This window comes from Alligator mississippiensis, chromosome 4 (genome assembly GCF_030867095.1).
Source record: "Alligator mississippiensis isolate rAllMis1 chromosome 4, rAllMis1, whole genome shotgun sequence".
Taxonomy (NCBI): Eukaryota; Metazoa; Chordata; order Crocodylia; family Alligatoridae; genus Alligator; species Alligator mississippiensis.
Window position 1 is genome coordinate 151,714,674 of NC_081827.1, and position 18,363 is coordinate 151,733,036.

The 18,363-nt window shown below is 45.8% G+C and overlaps 1 protein-coding gene and 1 non-coding gene across 3 annotated transcripts in view; both read right to left on the reverse strand.

Moving 5' to 3' along the window:
• Positions 1-447: 447 nt before the first annotated feature.
• Positions 448-593, reverse strand: LOC132250475 (U4 spliceosomal RNA). Its single transcript, XR_009462201.1, has one exon. It is a non-coding gene; the product is annotated as a U4 spliceosomal RNA (small nuclear RNA).
• Positions 594-12,919: 12,326 nt separating this feature from the next.
• The window catches only part of LOC102560513 (scavenger receptor cysteine-rich type 1 protein M130), a 71,900-nt gene continuing 66,456 nt past the window's right edge, over positions 12,920-18,363 (reverse strand). For both annotated transcript variants that reach the window (XM_059726792.1, XM_059726791.1), the window contains exon 17: positions 12,920-13,287. In XM_059726792.1, the coding sequence (XP_059582775.1) occupies positions 13,163-13,287 (125 nt within the window). In that variant the 3' untranslated portion in view covers positions 12,920-13,162. The remainder of the gene's footprint in view (positions 13,288-18,363) is intronic.

Below are 18,363 nucleotides of genomic sequence, written 5' to 3' on the forward strand. Positions count from 1 at the left end.
GGCCCTAGACATTACAATCCAGGAAAATAGAATAGGAGCATCTCAGATATCCTGAAGAGAAAGGGGAGAGTCCTTTGTTCATCCAGGATCAGAACTGCATTAGGGATTTACAAGCCACCACCTTAAATTGCACCCAGGTATGAATAAGAAGCCAATATAAAAGCTAGAGAACTGAATGTCATAAAAGCTTTTATTGAAGTTAAATAATATCAAATCATTGAACATGCAAAAATAAATGAATTCTTTGATAAAAAAAGTTAACAAATAACTGCATTTTATTACAGAATCTAAAATGGATTAAAGCTCCCACCCACCCTGTGAGGTGATGTACCCAATTAAAGGACAGTTAAATATAGGCATATTCAAAAAAACAACTTTAATAACTAGGGAAAAAATACTACAACAAAGCTAGGGAAAACAGAAGATAAAATAAAGGATTAAAACTAACTTTTTTTAAAGTTTTAAAAAATAGCAAGAGTCAATGCTAGTAGAGACTGGAGACTTAACATTCATCCAGTTGAAGTAAAGTTTTCAATTAGCAATAATCGCGCCTCGGATTAACCTCATTGGCTACGATACTGATGAACATTTAACCAATTCATATTCCTTTCTAGTCTCTTACTCATTAATAGTAGCCTCTGTTGCCATGATACAGGGATATAAAGCATCCTTTAGATTAGGTTGCCCTATAGCCAGGACCCCTATGGTCAAGTTAAATTTTCATGAGCCATGGCAGAAAGGGGTGGCAAAATCCCATAGAGAAACAGTGGGCACAGACACTACATGAACAATAATGTCATTTGGAGTGATTATGGGCATTTGTACATGACATGGGGGTTTAATTCTCCCTAAAGTGAAGTGGTCATTTTTTAAAAACACCCCTTCAATTTAGGGCAAAGTAAACCCCCATATCGTGTACACCCCCTTACTTGCCTTTCCGGTGGTGGGGAGGGGAGAGCGAGCTGCTGTCAAGCAGAGCAGTCCTTGAGCTGCAGGAGCTGCGGTGGGGAGGGAGGGCTGGTGCTTCCCTCTGCGGCTTGGACAGTCTCAGGGGGCACCACAGCTGTGGAGGAAAGCACCAGGCCTCTGCACAGCTCAGGCAGGCAGTCAGGCAGGCTCCAGAGGCAGAAATCAGGCTCACGGTTTTGTTTTTTCTTCCTTCTGTGGAACCTGCCTTCCCAGGCTGCTGCCAGGCTGCCTGCACAGGCTGCCTGCACAGCCCCTAAGCCACATGGAGCCCAGTGCTTCCCTCCACAGCTGTAGGGTAGGAAACTAAAACTCCTCAGTGCTGTTTTACTTTGCAGTGCCCCAAAGTCATTTGCTGCTTCCCAAAGTCATTTAAGGCTCATTATGCCACCAAATGTGCAAACAGCAATGCCATTAAAGTGTGGCAAACAGCATTTAACCCTGTTTAAACCTGTTTTAAAATGTCGTCTATAAACAAGGCCCTAACGAGTCCCAGCAAATAACTATTCTATTAGTTTATTTGTAGCAGAAAGCCCCCTTTGTACATTCCCCTTCTGGACATTGATATAACAGAAACCCCTTCTTGCCTGCAACCCCACCCCCATTTTGTGCATTTCTTTGCCTTCTCAGTATTGGCAGACACCTAGCACACTCATTGCAGGGTGTGGCAAGGCTCAGAACAAGCCAGAAAGCTGAAGTGGCTTTCTGTAATAGAAACCTAGAAACTACATCTACATATCAATTAAGCTCAGTGTCACTAAAGAAAACAAAAGAACTAAAATATCCACTGCAAAGACTGTAAATATATCGTATGCAAACCTAACTCATTTACTGTCCCCAGTAGCCTTTGATCCTCACTACCTCACACTGCATTTTTATATATTTCTTACAGTACATTTTCATATTTCATCTGTCTCATCCTTACCATGGCATTTTGTATTTTATATTTTTAAACTCTTAAGGAATGTACTCCCTGTAGAATGAAGTTATACCCTGGACCATTGTTAAAACTGCATTGAAATTGTAAAGTGATAAAATCTGTTGAGTGAATGCAAGTGTATGGTGATCAGTATGTAATTCAATGACAATAGCTTAGCCAAAGGAACTTAACAAGCCATTTTAAACTATCAAGTCAAGGAACTGATTCCTGGAACCGAGCACTCACCCTATGAACTATTCCTATAACCCATGACAATACAGCCATTAAGTCAATAAGTCAAGGGTGGACTCCTGAAACTTCAGGTACCAGCAGGCAGAGACCCCTGTCACTAACAGATGTCAGGTACTACTCAAGACCACGTAGGACAGCAACCTCTGGATTGGGCAGCCAAGATGATGCTGGGGGATCACGCAAGTCTGCCAGAAAGGGATAAAAGGCAGTGAAGCATGACCCTCAGTTGCGCCTTCTCATCCAGCACCTGACCTATTAAGACAGAAGGACAAGCAGGTGACCCCCTTCTGGAGAAGACATCACCTTGAAAGAAGCTGACCATCAACAGCAGACTCCAGGGCCTCGGATAGGAAATATACTTACACCAGTGCTCTCACAATCACTACAGCAGCTACTATACACTATACTACATGGGTGTGAATGACATGGGTTTGAAGGAGTGAGTGAGTGAGTGAGTGAGTGAGTGAGTGAGTGAGTGAGTGAGTGAGTGAGTCTGTGCGCGCGCGCGCTAAGGTGACCAGTACCACCCATTACTCAAAGTTTGCATTTATGATTTTATTGGTAACTTCACATCCCATCCAATAAACTAGAATTTATTATGATCCCATGAGCTGGTCCTTTGTAGACAACATATTGACAGCATTTGTTTTTCAAAAAGTCTTTGTTCCTCAATTTCTATTACCAATGCAGTTTCTTCCCTTTGTACTTAAGGGCTGGAAATAGTAGGCAACCATCAATCTTCTGTATCATGGTATATACGTAAGATGCAGAGCCCCCCAACACAGCACATGGATTGCCCTGCCTCCAGGGTCCCAGCTCCCCCGCAGGGGCTACAACCCACCCCCTCAAACTCTCCCCTTCTCTCTAGCCCCCTGCTTGTTCTCCTGCTCTTCTCCATCCCCCTGCTTGTTCTCCTGCCTCAGGAGGCTGGAGATGAGCAGGAGAATGAACAGGAGGCTGGAGACAGCAGGGGAACATCCCCAGCTCATCTCCAGGGGCTAGTCTCCAGCCCTCTGCTTATTCCCTTGCTGTCTTTAGTCCTCTGGAGACTGGAAATGAGCAAGAGAATGAGCAGGAGGCTGGAGACAGGAAGGAGAGTGATCAGGAGGCTGGAGACAATCCAGGGATTCCCCTCGTCAGCTCCAGGCTCCTAATCGCTCCCCATCTCGGCTCCTGCCTCCCTTCCCATGTCTCCCCCGCTGGGCTCCAGCCTCCTGCACTGCCTGCAGCTTACCAGCGACAACGGTGGCAGTTGGGGCCTCTTGGAGCCTCATGGCACAGCCCCACCACTTGGTGCAGGGCAGTGGGGGGCAGTGGGGTTCAGCCCTGGCTGCCTAGCACCTGCAGTGTTGCAGCCCAGCTCAGCAGGGTGCCATGTGGTGTCTGGAAGCTTGAGGGTGCTGACTCCTGGATATCAAGGGGTCTAATTTTCTCTAATTTTGAGGGAAGGTTTTTTTTGTTCCCACACGTGCCTCTTGCAGCGTCTCAAAGTGATCTATGATAGATCCATTACTGAGAACCACCACTCACATACCATCATGGAGCAGGCAAAAAAAGGTAACAAATTTTGGTGAGCATCTGTCCTTCGCCTCCACAGCACTTCTTGGCTGACAGACTTGAAATTTTTCATGAGGTCAAAGAAGGCCATACAGAGAGGTTTATATTGTTCCCAGCATTTCTGCTGCAGCTGGCAAGCTATGAAGATCATGTCAATTGTGTCTCTGGATGCCATAAACCCACACTGAGATGCCAGGAGGAGCTGTTCAGCAAAGGAAAGAAGGTGGTTCAGGAGGGTTCTCACAATGATTTTTCCTGTGGTGGACAGTAAGGCAATCCCTCTGTAGTTACCACAGTCAGATTTGTGTTCTTTCTTGAAGACTGTCATAATCATGACATCTCTGAGATGATCTGAGATTTCCTTATTTTTCCGAATGCCTAAGATGAGAGCACGAAGCTGTGATATAAGCTTCTTTTCCTCCTGCTTGATGGTTTCTGTAGGGATTCCATCCCCTCCAAATGCCTTGCCATTCTTTATCTGATGGCTTTCCTCACTCCATCAAGGGTTGGAAGGATTCCTAGATAATCTCTGACTGGGTTTTGTGGGATGGAGTTGAGAACAGTCTCATCAACAGCAGAGTCTTGATTAAGAAAGTCTTCAAAATGGTCCTTCCATCAGGCATTGATGACTCCTCTTCTCTTGGCCAAGTCTTCTCCATCCTTAGGTCTCGACGGGGTTGGTCCCTGAGTGCTCAGATGGTAGATGGATTTGGTGGCACTAAAGAAACTGCACATATCATGGGTATCAGCAAGATTTTGAATCTCCTTAGCCTTGTCTTCCCACCATTTGTTCTTCATATTGTGGGTCCACCTTTGGACCTCTGCCTTGGCTTCTTGGAGATTCTAATTTCTTTTGCTTGGAGTTAGTGTCATTTTGCCAAGTACAAAAGGTCTGGAAATAATCCTACAATAAAAGATATTCATTATTTGTTAGTTTTCACCTTTATCAGTGTTATTTGATATCTGTCTGTTAACCTTAAGGTATTTGCATATCTTTGTGCATACATATGTATCTGGCATGGGTTTCTCCCCATGGACAGTGTGCCTGCCTCTGCTCTATTAGGCGTTCCCATGCCGCCTTAGCCTGGGCGGTCAATCTGATTTGCCCAGGGCCTGTGTGTGCACCCCAGAGGGTACCTTGGCTGACGTCAGGGAAACCCCCTAACTCACATGCCACGACTTTGAATGGATCCTCAGTGGAGGGGGTCCCCTTTGAGGGAGCCTCCAGGGTCATCACACCCCTCGGCGGGCACTCATGGGGCTCTGACCTCCCTTACACCCCGGCCAAGCACCACCTTCTGCGATGGGCTTTCAAGCCTATTTTTACAGCTGGCCCCTGCTGGTTTCTCCCCTGATCTTTGTGTAGCCCCTCAGCAGTGAGCCCCGGTGTCCTTTCCAGGCTCCAGTGTGAGGGCTAGGAGACCCTCGAGTTTCAGGCTAGACTACCCGGTGCTCTTAGCCTCAGTGTCTACTGGCAGTGGCTCCCCGTGCACCCCTCGCCCAGAGCTGAGGGCTCTATGGACCTATTTTAACAAAAGGGACCATGTCACTTGCCTTGATCCTTACCCCTATTCCCAGAAACACCCGATGTGACACGACGTGAATAAACCCACCACCGTGACTGCCAGTGAGGCATAACCACAAGGAAAGAAGGGTAGGTGAACCCAAAGGAGAGTAGAGTACCCCTCCCCGTGGGGACTCTTTGCACCCCTAGTGCCTCCATGTCCCTAGGCCCGGGCACCCTGAGTCGGGGCCTGGGCTTTTGCCCCAACCAGGACTCTTCTCTCTCTCTCTAAGCTTTGCTTCTATTTGAGGTTGTAGACCCCATCGCCTGAGGTCAGATGGCTACAGCTGGCTCTACCAGGGGTCACTGTGGGTCCACCTGCTGATGCCCTTAATCCCCGCTGGGCTTCTCCGGTCCAGGGTCTCCTGCTGCTCCCACCGCAGCTATCACCTCTGGCGTTCCCACCGGCTTCCCCTCTGGCGTCTTTGCTCCCTACCATTCCTTGGCTCCAAGATCTCCAATAGCTCTTACTGCTCCCACGGCTCTCACTGCTCCTGCTGCTCTCACTGCTCCCATGGCTCTCACCGCTCCCGCAGATCTCACTGCAGCAGCCACCGCTGCCCCTCTGCCAGCCTCTCTGCTGGCGTCTCCGATCCCTACCGGTCTTCTCCAGCTCAGAGATTCCCCACCGCTTCTCTCACCACCACTGCCCTCGCCGCCGCTGCAGCTGCAGCTGTCTCTGCCGTCACAGGCTGCCATCCGTCGCGGCTGCACGCCTCCGGCCTGGCGGTTCCCCTCTGGTTCTCCTGTCATCGGCAGGCCTCCTGCGCCTTCAGGGCCGCTCTTTATCTCTGCCAGGTGGCGTCTCCTCCTGACGTCACCCAGCCCCAGCTGGATATGAGCACAGCTAATGAACCGCGTGGGCGGTTTCCCAGTGCGCACTTCCTTGCTCCTCCTGGCCCCTACAAGAGGTATGTTGAGGCTTTCTTTTCTTTCTATTTTGAACTGGGGTTTGCCTGTAACCACGGCTTCCCCCTCTTCCAGTCCTGTGTCCCTGGGACAGACAGGACAGGAAGATCATGATACTTTACCCCACAACATATTCATATTCATAGATTTTAAGGGAAGAAATAATAATTCTGGTCATCTAGGCTGACCTCCTAAATGACACAAGCCACAGATTTTGTATAATAGTCTTAGCCTGAATGTATCTAGCTTGTATTTAGAGCCACTGCAGCTTTTCAGAATGCCACCATCTGTATTTGTCCTGGTACATCTGCCATTGTGAAGACAAAGCCAGGAGCCACAACAGCGATCACAAAAGGCCCTGATATGGATACACTCACTGTTTTGGCTGTGATAGCCTGTGGAGAGTTTTGCATATGTTGGTATGTCCATATACTGAGAACTGGTCATGTCTGTAAGACATCTGAGGAGATGACAGAGGTTGGACAGGATCTGACCTGAGAATGAAGATGCAGAGAGTTAATGGTCTTGCATTTAGGTTCATGTTCTCACTCTCTATGATACTGAGAGCGCTTCTACACGTCACCCTATGGCAACATAGTGATGTGCTATGTCACTGTACAGCATGCTACAGTGATGTAGCAATCACGTGGATCTACATATGATCACCAGTTACATCGCCATAGTGGCACACTCCCCAGGTACAAGGCGCTGCTACATCGATGTAGCAGCAAAATCTAACCGTATGCCATGTGCATGGTGCAGTAACTGCCCATACTGTGCCATGCTTTAACACTTCCAAAAGGAAGTACTGAAGTATGGCACCCTAGCAGCGGCACCATACATCGATATGTAGACACACCTTGAATGTTTTTTTTTTCTTCCCTGCTTATCTGTCTTCATCCAACTCTTCTCCTCCCACCCCCAACCCCCACCCACCAGCCCCTTCTCTTGCAGGGTCAGATTGTTACCATAGTGGTGGGTGCCTTTGCTGAAGATAGATCATGGAGGCTGTTAGAAGAGACTTGGTTGTCTGACACAAGTGACTTTGTTTTGAGGATCCACGTTACCCCTTGTCCTTCCCTCAGAGCTGCTTTTCTCTGTACACAAAGGAAGCAGCGGTTGCCTATATGTCATAGTGATTGCCAACCAGACATTGGTGTATTTTACCCACCAGCTATAACCTCATGATAAGCAAAGACACTCACACTATTAGCACAAGGGAATTGGCTACACAATCATTTCTTTACACAACTTTACCACAGTTTACTCCCTCTGACTGTGTCTTCTGATCTTCTCCTTGTGCTGATGCAAAGACATATCATATTTCCTCAAGAAGATGACCCTAATTATAAGATGACCCCTCCCCTAATAAGATTATTTTGTTTGTTATAAATTTGTTATAATTTTCCAGGTATAGAATCTAATTATTGGAAGTTTGGCTTGAATCTGTCCTCCTCCCACTGCTACAGCAGAGAAAAAGAATTGGGTGGTCAGATAGCCCTTTTGCTTTCTGCTTCCACTCCAACTATTTTCCCCTGGCAGCCCTTCCTCCTTCCCTTACTATCAGACCTGGCTCTCTCTGAGCAAATGGAAGCAAAGAGCAAATTTGAAAACAATGACCTTGAAAGTAAACATGACTGTAGCAATTTGCATATAGTGCCCATACACTTAGTTTATCCAGAATTGATACAGGTTCCCTTTTTTTGAAACTGTTGCAAGTTTTGAAACTATTACAATTGCTGCAGCAGGTAGTCCATAAACAATTTTGAGCATCACTTTGGCACCTACTGGGCATGTCTACAAGTGCAAACGCTGTTCAGTGGGTTTACTGTAGAGTAAATTACTCTGGAGTAAACCAATCCTGGGCAAGCATCTATATATGCAGAGATTCAAGAGCAGATTTTCTATTCCTGGCAGCAGTCTTCTCCTGCCCCCTCTGGCCCTGCACCAGTGCTTTAGGCTCCCCCTGGGTGCTAGCCCAGAGGCTAGCAAGCAGCATGGGGCCAGGAGACCGCTGTCTCCTAGTGTGGGCTGGGAGATTGCTCCCTGCCCCTGGAAGCTGCCTTTTCCCATGGCAGGCTCCACCACTGGAGCCCAGGCAAAGACAATGTCCCCCTGCCTAGGCAGCTGGGGCCAGGGGGGGGTTGAAAGAAGCTGCAGGGGAGGGGCAGATCCAAGTTCCTTGCCCTGATCCACCAGTGGGGCAGCTATCAGTGAGCCCCTGGCTGGGAGGGGACTCCCTGCCCAGCTGCAGGCTGGCTGCTAGCTGCCCCAACAGTGGATCAGGGCAGGGGGCTGGGACCTGCCCCTCCCCTGCAGATCTTTCCTAACCATGTGCGTCAATTGCCTGATCACTCAGTTAATTGTTTAACTGATATAGAGGAAGTTAAACAAATACATTTTTAGACAATATTCACATCCTTAGTTGCCACAGCTGGAGTTAAACGGGGAAGCTGCTCTCCCAGCAGCCAATCAGGAGACCCAAACAGTGGCCAACTGGAGTCATTTGCTGCGTTAAGGCTGCCAGTCAAAGACCCAGGCATGTGTGGCCCACTAGACAGTTAGCCCAGGTGGGGCTGCTTGTTAGGGCCCCAATACAAATGAATGTTATGCTAGGTGCAGAAACAGAGCTGCCAAAAATGCAAGTCAATCAGATTGCACTACAAAGAATCAAGCCTATCCAGAATTCAAGGAAAAGCTTCCCACTAAAAAGAAATCAGAAACTGGATCTGATACTTCCTCAGTCTGAGAAGAAAATGAAACCTCCTGAAAGACTCAGGGACTGTGTCTACATGAGACACTTACTGTGCAGTTGCTCGTTACTACTGCACAGTAGCATTGTGGGGCACAACCTGTGTGTGTGTGTGTGTGTGTGTGTGTTTTATTGATTTGGTAGCTGGAGGAACCCAAACTGAGTCCTGCAAGATAGCTCCATTGGGGGTGAGGACTTGCAGAAAGGGGAGATACAGCTCCATATAGAAACACAAGTAACACGAGCAGCACATTAACAGAATTACAAAGACCCTAAAAATGTACCCCTAATAAATGAGCACCCCCCAAAATGAAGGGCAAATCTAGTAACAAATTGGTGGAGAATGCAGGCAGCATGGGACCCTAATTACGTGGTAATTGTTAAGCAGTTGCTGCAGAGTGGGAAACTGAGGCACAGACCTGAGAGCTTTCTCTTGCTTTTTTTTTTCTCTCTCTCTTTTCCTTCTTATCAGACCAAGCTCCTTCAGTGAGGTCCCTTTCTCATAGAATATTTGGTAACCTCCTGTATCTTTTAACTTAAGAACTGTGCTGGAATAACTTTAGAACCGTGCCATAACAAGTTAAGAGTTGTGCTTTAGAACTAAGATTTTAGAGTAATATTGTGTCAGCATGAGATCTGAGTGACTGTGTAAAAGAGACTTTTTGATAGTGATCATTAGTGTGATAAGGGAAACAGAGGTGTCTGGAAAAACCCCTTTAGCTTTTCTCCTGCTTGTCTGAGACAGGAGAAACCCTGCAGGTTGGAGAGATGGGTAATGAAGAAGGGGAAATGCCCCATGGAAAGAGGGTGTTTCAAGAGGGAGAAATCTCTCTGACACCACCCGCTGTTGTTCTTGAGAAGTTGGGATAAACAGATCGTCTCTTTCGGTCACTTGTTTAACCTTCAACTATCACGCGAGGAACTTTACCTGCCAACAAACCACCAAAGTGCCTTAAAATGGTGAGATCCCAGCTCTCACTCTCTCTTTCTCCCTCTTTCTCTTTTTCTCTCTAGGCATAGCTTTCTAAACCTAAATTCTATTAGTTAAGCTTGAGCTAGGTTTCCCCAAATACTCAATGGAAACAGGGTAATATTGTAATTGTTTTTGTTTGTTTTCCCTTTCATGTCTATTACTACTAGCACCATCACTAATTTCATATACCTAGCAATAAATAACTTTTATAGTCAAACTGGTGGTAACCAGGTGAATTTTTCCTTCTCTACTTCCCCTTCCCCACTTGCTCTGCAGCAATGCGTCTTTTACCTAAGCCAAAGATCCCCCTGAAGCCCAAAATTACTGTGGGGTCCACTCATCAAGAGCCTATCACTACTAGGACAGTTAGGGCAAAAAATTGGGATGTGCTGAGTTTGAGACACATAAAGGGATCGGCTTGTATAGGCTGATTGACCCAGTTTGGCTCAGACGTGCCCTAATGAACTGAATGCTGGCCCATGAGCGTGTCAGCTGGACACCCATCCTGATTCAGAGGTATTCTGTTGACCTGTGTGCTTGTGTCAGACTGCATTTTATTTTGTTGCTCTGATGAACTGATTCCTGGCATATAAGGGTGTCAGCTTCTACATGCTGATCAACTCAGCCAGGTCAGGCATGTCATGCTTGTGTGTGTGTGTGTGTGTGTGTGTGTGTGTGTGTGTGTGTGTGTGTGTGTGTGTGTGTGTGTGTGCGTGTTTAATTGATTTGGCAGCTGGAGGAACCCAACCCCATTGAAACTGAGTCCTGCAAATAGCTCCACTGGGGGTGAGGAGCTGCAGAAAGGAGAAATACAGCTCCATATAGAAACGCAAGTAACACAAGCAGCACATTAATAGAATTACAAAGACCCTAAAATGTACCCCTAATAAATGAGCACACCCCAAAGTGATGGTCAAATCTGGTAACAGAATAACCCACCAGTTTTTTTTTCTCTCAACCGCCTGAATGGCAGACTCCTTATTTACTAGAAAGAGATTAAGTTCCTTGGAAGCCTTGAGTTCATAGAACTAAACCTCTCTAGCTGATATGAGTTTGTATTGTCTTATATATTCAATGGAGAAAGTTTTCTGATTCAGTCTTTTTAGCTCTTTGAACAGTTGCAGCATTTGTAGACCCCCATAATAAAAGTTTATTCCATGGTTTTTATGAACCAAGACAAGGTCTTTTCCTTGGATATGTCTCCTCCCCTTCATCTTCCTCTTCCTCTTCATCATCGAGATAATCCACCAGGCCAACTATATTTCCATTAGTGGTTGCTACCACTGTAATCAAGTTTGCATTCTCTGATGAAGAGCCATTAGAGTTTGCTGGTGACATCTGAGCTGCTACAGATTTACTGCTTGTACTATTTGCTCCATTAGCTGCGCTGGCAGAAATACGCTCCTGGGGCGTGTCCCTATGAGCATGCATGTGCAGTTTGAGGTGCCACAAAGCAGTTTGAGGTGCCACAAACTGCACACAGTACGTGTGCATGCATTTGCTGTGCTGCTAATTTGCAGCACAGTAGTTTTTTTGACACCAGGAGATGCTGTTGTCAAAAAAAAACACCACTGAAAAAAGCAGTGTGGCACATGTGGTAGCAATGTGCACTGCCAGAAAGGGAGCCTGGCCACCTAGAGCCACACTCTTGCTTCCAGCCAGGCTCTGAGCAGCCAGCTTGGCACCACTGCTGCCCCAGGAGGCCCCTAGGATCCCAGGTAAGGCTGCTGGGGCCAGCATAGGTGACCCCACCTGGGTCACTTTGCTACATGCCGGAGTGCAAGTACAGGGGCATGCCCAGGGACAAATAGCAGAGGCAAAAATATATGCTTCTGCTATTTGTCCCACAGGAAATGCACACCCCTGCATGTGCTCCCGGAGTTCATCAAGTTAGCTTGTAGTACAGGAAAGCTTCTAGTTTGTCACATATGCTAAATTCCTATATACAGAGATGTCCAAGAAATCCATTCTGTCACCCACAGCTGGATAGGAGGTATTGTTCCATCCTGGTCATTGTTACTGGCAGCCTTAACAATGGTGATGGAATTGGCCAGGCAATAAAAACCTGAACTCAGATGAAATAAACACAATATTGAAATGCACCAGAGCACCTCCCTAGCAAAGGTTCTCCTAGGGCCATCAAATCTGTAGTGAGTAACTACACCAGCTTCCCAGAGAGTATGATGTTGATTCAAGGTGTCAGTGCCTAATTTTAAGTCACATAATGATTCATTTGTGCTCAGGATATATAAGCTTACCTCATATTCCAGGATTATGTTCATCACATGTTCCTCATGCACAATGGAGCTGTCTACTGCAAGTGCGTGACTTATTTGCAGAGGAGACAGCTTTCCTGGGGGCGATCCAAGACTGGAATAAATTCCCATAGGAGTTCATGGCCACTTAAAGTCCACTTCCATATGGGCTGCTTCAGCTGCCTTCACGAATTAAGACCCACAACAATTCACTAAACAACACAACAAATACCCACCATACCCTCCAAAATTTGGCATACACATCATTTCTTGGGAGAGAGATGGAAAATAAACAGAATCTGATGCAAGACAAAAAGTATTGCTTAACTGTAAGATGTTCAGATACCATTGTGGCTGAGTATGGAATCAAAAAAGAGAAAGAGACTGGCATCACTCCAAGATTTTTAAACTTCCCCCATGTGTGCATGCACCTGTAACTGACAGGTCATTTATCCTCCTAGAAATCAAATGAAAATATTGAGTCTGGACTCAGGGTAGGCACCTCTGCAATTAGAAATATTCTAAGGACAGGTTTTGCACCGCTGATACACCAGATATAGCAATCGTGCTAAATCCCAAATCTTGTTTAGCACCCTGCTATAGCCCAAAGATGGCACTTTGCTGTTGTTTTCTTTAGTTCATTCTGAAATACCTTCCCTGATCTTTCTGGGGAGACTGCCCAGTATATCTCAGAGAAAAGTGTAAATATTGAAACACACTATGAAAAAAGGTTTTAATAAGAAAAATAATATATTCACAATGAAGTCATTTAAGGAATAAAAATCAGAAAGTTCCAGGGGAGTCTGATCAATGAGAAGCTACAGGAAAAATTAGAGAACTTTTCTTAATATCATTTATATTACTTATAACTACACAAGTCAGGCAAAAAGGCTGGCATCTAGGCCATAGGCAGGGATTGTCATTGATGACACAATGTGAGCATTTTGAAAAGAAAACATTTCAACCAGCCAACGTCTATGTCTTCCTAGGGTATTTGCTCTAAACTCAGCCATTCTTATGTCAGTGTCACAGGGATGCCATCTTCAACATCATCATAATGTGCATCTCCAAGAGGCAGGGTTGCATCTGCTTTCTCAGCTCCAGAGGCCACTTCACTTGTTAATGAGCGCGGACTCCAACCTGAAAATATCAAAGGAACATAACAGTGACCACATACCCCACAGTGCACCTATGGGCACTGAACCCAAGTGCACATACAACCTTCAGCAGGGCTGTCCAACCAGCAGCCCACAGAATATATGTGGTTAACATGTAGCCCTTCAGCCCCGATGGCTGCCTCTCCTGCTGCCATGCAGTGGGGGAGGTCCCAGAGGTCTAAGTGCCATGAGCGCAAATTGTGGGATGGAGGAGAAGAGGGCTCTGTTCCACTGGTGCAGCCCATAGGGTGTGGCACAATGCTGCCATGTGCCACCAGTGGGGCTTTCCAGGGTACAGCCTGCAACAGGGGCCATGGGTTCTGCATGCCACTGGCATAGCCCATGTGGGGAAGGTACCAGGGGGTCATCCCCATAGTGTGGGCTTGTGCTGTGCGCAGCCCCTAGCTGCGCCAAAGTAGAACAACCCTGACCTACAGCATGGGCTGCCAGTTTTCTTCCCTCCATGATAGAATTACTGAATCATAGAAATGCAGGCCTGGAAGGGACCCCTAAAGAGGAAGGAACCCCAAGAAATCATCTTGCCCAGCCGCCGGGTGTTAAGTAAGAGCAAACAGACCTAAACTATCTACAGCAGATGTTTGTCTGGCCTGCTCTTAACAATTGTAACGAAGGCAAAATAGTTCTATTCTATTTAATATGCAGTGAACATAGTGTGCTTGGACTTCAATGAGGCTTTTGATAAAGCCTCACATGACTTTCTTATAAGCAAATTAAAGGAGTGTGGGCTAGATAAAACTACCTTAAGGTGAATAGGCAACTGGCTCAATAGCCATAAGAAAAGGGTAATTATAAATGGATCAGTGTCAGAATGACGGGAGGCTTTGAGTTGCGTTCCAATGTCAGAACGCAGGCAGACAAGGCAGGCAGACAAGGCCTCAGCTGGCCCTGATTGCTCTGAGGGAGGGGGAATGGGGACATTGGCTACTAGCTGCCTGAGTGTCCCCCAGCTGGTCCCTGTTGAACTGCCTGGGTACAGCTATTTCATATAAGCAACAGCCTTGCAGTGCTCTGTGGGGTTTCAATAAGAGATATTTCCTGTCCTAGCTTCTGTGCACCTGATTCTGTGCTTCTAGTTTCCTAGTCCTGGTCCCCAATTCCTAGCTTTTACCTGAACCCTTTGCCTAACTCCCAGTGTCCATCTCCTGCCTGCACCTCTGCTTACTACCTTATGCCTACATCAGGCACTGCACTCCTGGCTCATGACCCCCAGGTCTGGATTTCCCAGGCTTGTGCTCTTACTTCTGAACTCTGACCCCTACTCCATGTCTGAGTCATTCCTGCAACTGAGTGAGGACCTTCAAATTACAGCATCTGCTTCAGAGCAGTTGTTAGTCCACATGATGGGCCCTCACCACTGGCTTTTCCTTAGGGGATTTGATGGCTGCCTGCAGAGCTTTGTAGACAGAACCGGGTGCATTTCAGGATCAAAGCACTGCAGTGCAAACCCAAATAAAGACCCTTCAGCAGGACACAGAAGTCTTGGGGGCCCAGACTTACTCAAAATATCCCTTTACCAACAACCACTCAGACCTACCGTGAACCTGCAGTTCTTCGGCCTGACAACTTTGGTGGCAGCCCTGGGAAGTTTTGTGGGGAGGGGATATTCAAGCAATGTCTCTTGTCCTCATAATGCCCCTAGACCTGCCCCCGTGATAAGGTAAAGGTGGGCCTGATGATCAGTCTTCTTTCTAGAAAGGCCCTGAGATAAGCCTGTCCACTGCTGAAGATGGGCCAGTCTCTTTGTGTACAATACAGATGGGTTTCTCCAGGCCATGGTACCAATGTTTAACCTCTTTTGGACCAGCCCACCAGAGATAACCCTGCAAGACCTGAGGCAGAGCCAGTAGTTCATCATCTACAAGATGGCTTTTTTTCCAGCTAAAGATCCCAGCTAGAATGTAGCTGCCTCTTTTCTTGGACCTCCAAAAGCTGAACCACATCTATTCCTGGATCACCAGAAGCCCACTCCAGCCCCAACTCCAGGTCCAGCTCCACCTCAGATCCCAGAGCTTGCTCCCACTCCAGTTCTAGTTCTATCCTGATCCCCAAACCTACAAAATCTGCTCCAGCTCTGGCTCTAGCTCAGATCTTGACAAGATCTCCTCTATGCTCTAGGCCCATGCTCCTGATTCTGTCCTTCTAGCTCCCTAGTCCTGCTCCCTGATTTTTGAATCTTTATTCCCTAGTCCTAGCCCCTGCTGCATTGCTTCTGCCTCCATCTCTTCTCTAGCTCCAACTCTCTATTTCCTGCCGACAGCCATGCCTAGCCCTTAGAGTCTGGACTCCTGGCTTGTGACCCCTGGCTCTTGGATTTCCTAGACTTGTGCCCTCCCTGAACCCTGACACCCCACATCAAGATCTTGTTCATGACACACAGGTGTCTGTCCTGGGACCAGTGCTCTTAAACATTTAATTAATTATTTGGCTGCCAAAATAAAAGGCTTCCTAAGCAATTTGAAGATGGTGTGAAACTAGGAAAAACTGCAAACACATTGGAGGATAGGAATAGAATTCAGAAAAGATCTTGATAGAAAGGAAGGAAGGGCTAGTGACAACAGGATGAAGTTCAGTGGAGACAAATGCATGGTGCTATACCTAGGCAAGAGTAATCAAAAGCACAAATACAGAATGGGAAATAATTGGTTGGATGGCAGCTTTGCCCAGAGGGATCTTGGGATTTTTTGGATCATAGACTCAATATGAATCAGCAATGTGATACAGTTGGAGAAAAAATAAAATGCAATTATGGGCTGAAGAAGTTAGAAAAACCTAACCTAAAGTATTATGTTCACTACTGGATTTCATATTTTAAGAAGGATGCAGAGAAGTTAAATATGGTCAAGGGACAGGAGATGAAAGTAATGAAGGGGTTGGAAGGCAAAGTTTAGAGAACTGAGCATGTTTAACTTATAAAAAAGATGATCAAGGACCCTCTTGACAGCAGTCTTCAAATATCAGGAAGGCTGCTATAAAGAAGAGGGAGAACAACTTTTCTCTCTTGCTGAAGAAGGTAGGATGCAAAGCAATTACTTTAAATTGCAGCAAAGTAGATTTAGATTAAGTCTGAGGAGAAACTCCCTTACTGATAGAATAGTAAGGTAGTAGAACAGACTGCCTAGGGAAGTTGCGGAATCTCCTTCACTGGAAGTCTTAAGGAAGAGTTTAATTTAGATAAGCATCTGGCAGGGATAATTTAGGAGTAGAGGGAGCTGAACCAGATGACCCTTGAGATCCCTCCCAACCTTATGATTTTACGATTCAATATTCAATGCTTCATAGAAAGGCAAAGCAAAAGAAAAAGAAAAAAAATCTTCCTGATTCCTCTAGACAAACAGCAGAAAACCTGAAGCATAGGGCTATAGAATATAAAGCAATGCATCGATTAGTGGTAGCATATTAAAATCCCAGCATAAGAAGGGTAAATAAGAGAAGGAAACAAGGAAAGGGATCTCACAACTATTTTTCCTTAATTGCACGCACAAAACTTGGAATTCTGTATCATCTAAATTAAAGCACAACCTCAAAACACAAATCCAGCTTCCCCCTTCCCTCTAAAATGACTTTCTCCAGCTTTACCCTGTTCTCACCCTCAGCAAAACTGAGAATCTATACACTACAAATACTTTCCACAGAATGCAAGCAGCTTACTTGATGAGCAAATCTTCTCTCAACCCTGTCATGGTGCTACCAAAATACTCAGAGCCTCATATCATGTGTTAATTACTACTCCAAAAATACCTCTATGGTAACCATGCTATCCCTTCAATAAAATTGTCACACCCGACCTTAGAGCATGTAGGTTCTTTCCCCCAAATGCCTTGCTTGGAAATCTGTTGTGAGCTTCCCTCTGCTGGTTAGAGGCCTTCTTCTAATTTCCCCTCTAAATGTATATATGCACAATTTGTATAATTTGATCTTGTACAATATTACCTTTCATATAAATAGCCCATCATCAACATCTTCTCTGGAGTGTATTTATATAGAATAACCATATAAAAACTCCGCCTTCATTTTACAAAACTGCCCAAGTCAATCTCCTTAATCTCTTTTCATAAAATAAGTTCTACTTGACCCTCAGCACCTTAGTAGTCCTTCTCTGTAGCTGTTCCAGCTTAATCTTTTTTTTTTTTTAACACTGGTGACCAGAACAATACACAGTCTTCTAAATGAGGTCTTACCAATGCTTTGTACAGTGTTAACAAAACTTCACTGGCTCTGGAAGAATGCATCTTAGAATTGTATTTGAATTTAATGCTCATACAGTACTGGTCATCATATGATTAACCAGTACAATCAGTGACTCCAATGAAGAAATGTTTATCTGATACCAAAAGTTTTTAAATTAGTCCTTAGAGGTATTTTTACACATGTGCCCAATGCAGCACCGGGCATTTTTAATTAGCAGTCCACATTAATTAAAAGCGCCTGGTGCTGTGTTGGGTACAAGTATATAAGCAGGGCAGCCTGCATCGGCACTGAGAAAATGGTGGCAGTACACTCTGAACTAAACCATACTGAATATGTTTTAGTTCAAAATGCACCGCCTGCCATTTTCTCAGCACTGATGCACACTGCTCTGCTTATACACCTGCATCTGATGTAGCACCAGGCACATCCATTACATGCTCCAGCAGACTCAATTTATCAAGTCTTCTCCGACACACTAGATTTCTAGCATGTCAGAGCAGACTTGCATGTGTGTAAGCTCCCTAAGTGTCTGAATTTGTAATTTTATGTCCCTCTTCTGTGTACTCTTCATCCTTCTCTGAGAAGAACTGAACTGCCATAAACAACAGAGAGAGCAACTTTTCAACTTCCCCACAGAGGGCAGGTCATGAAGCAATGGATTTAAAGTAGAGGTGCACTGATACATCACTCCATATCATATTGGCAACAATAAAAGGAAAACTGACATTATCGGCAATCATCTTTTTTTGGCTGATGTGGCCGAGAATGCCACCAATAAATGCTGCATGCATGCGGCCAGAAGTGCAGCCCAGCAGCTTGGAGAGCAGCATCCAGCCAGTAAGTCTGTTGG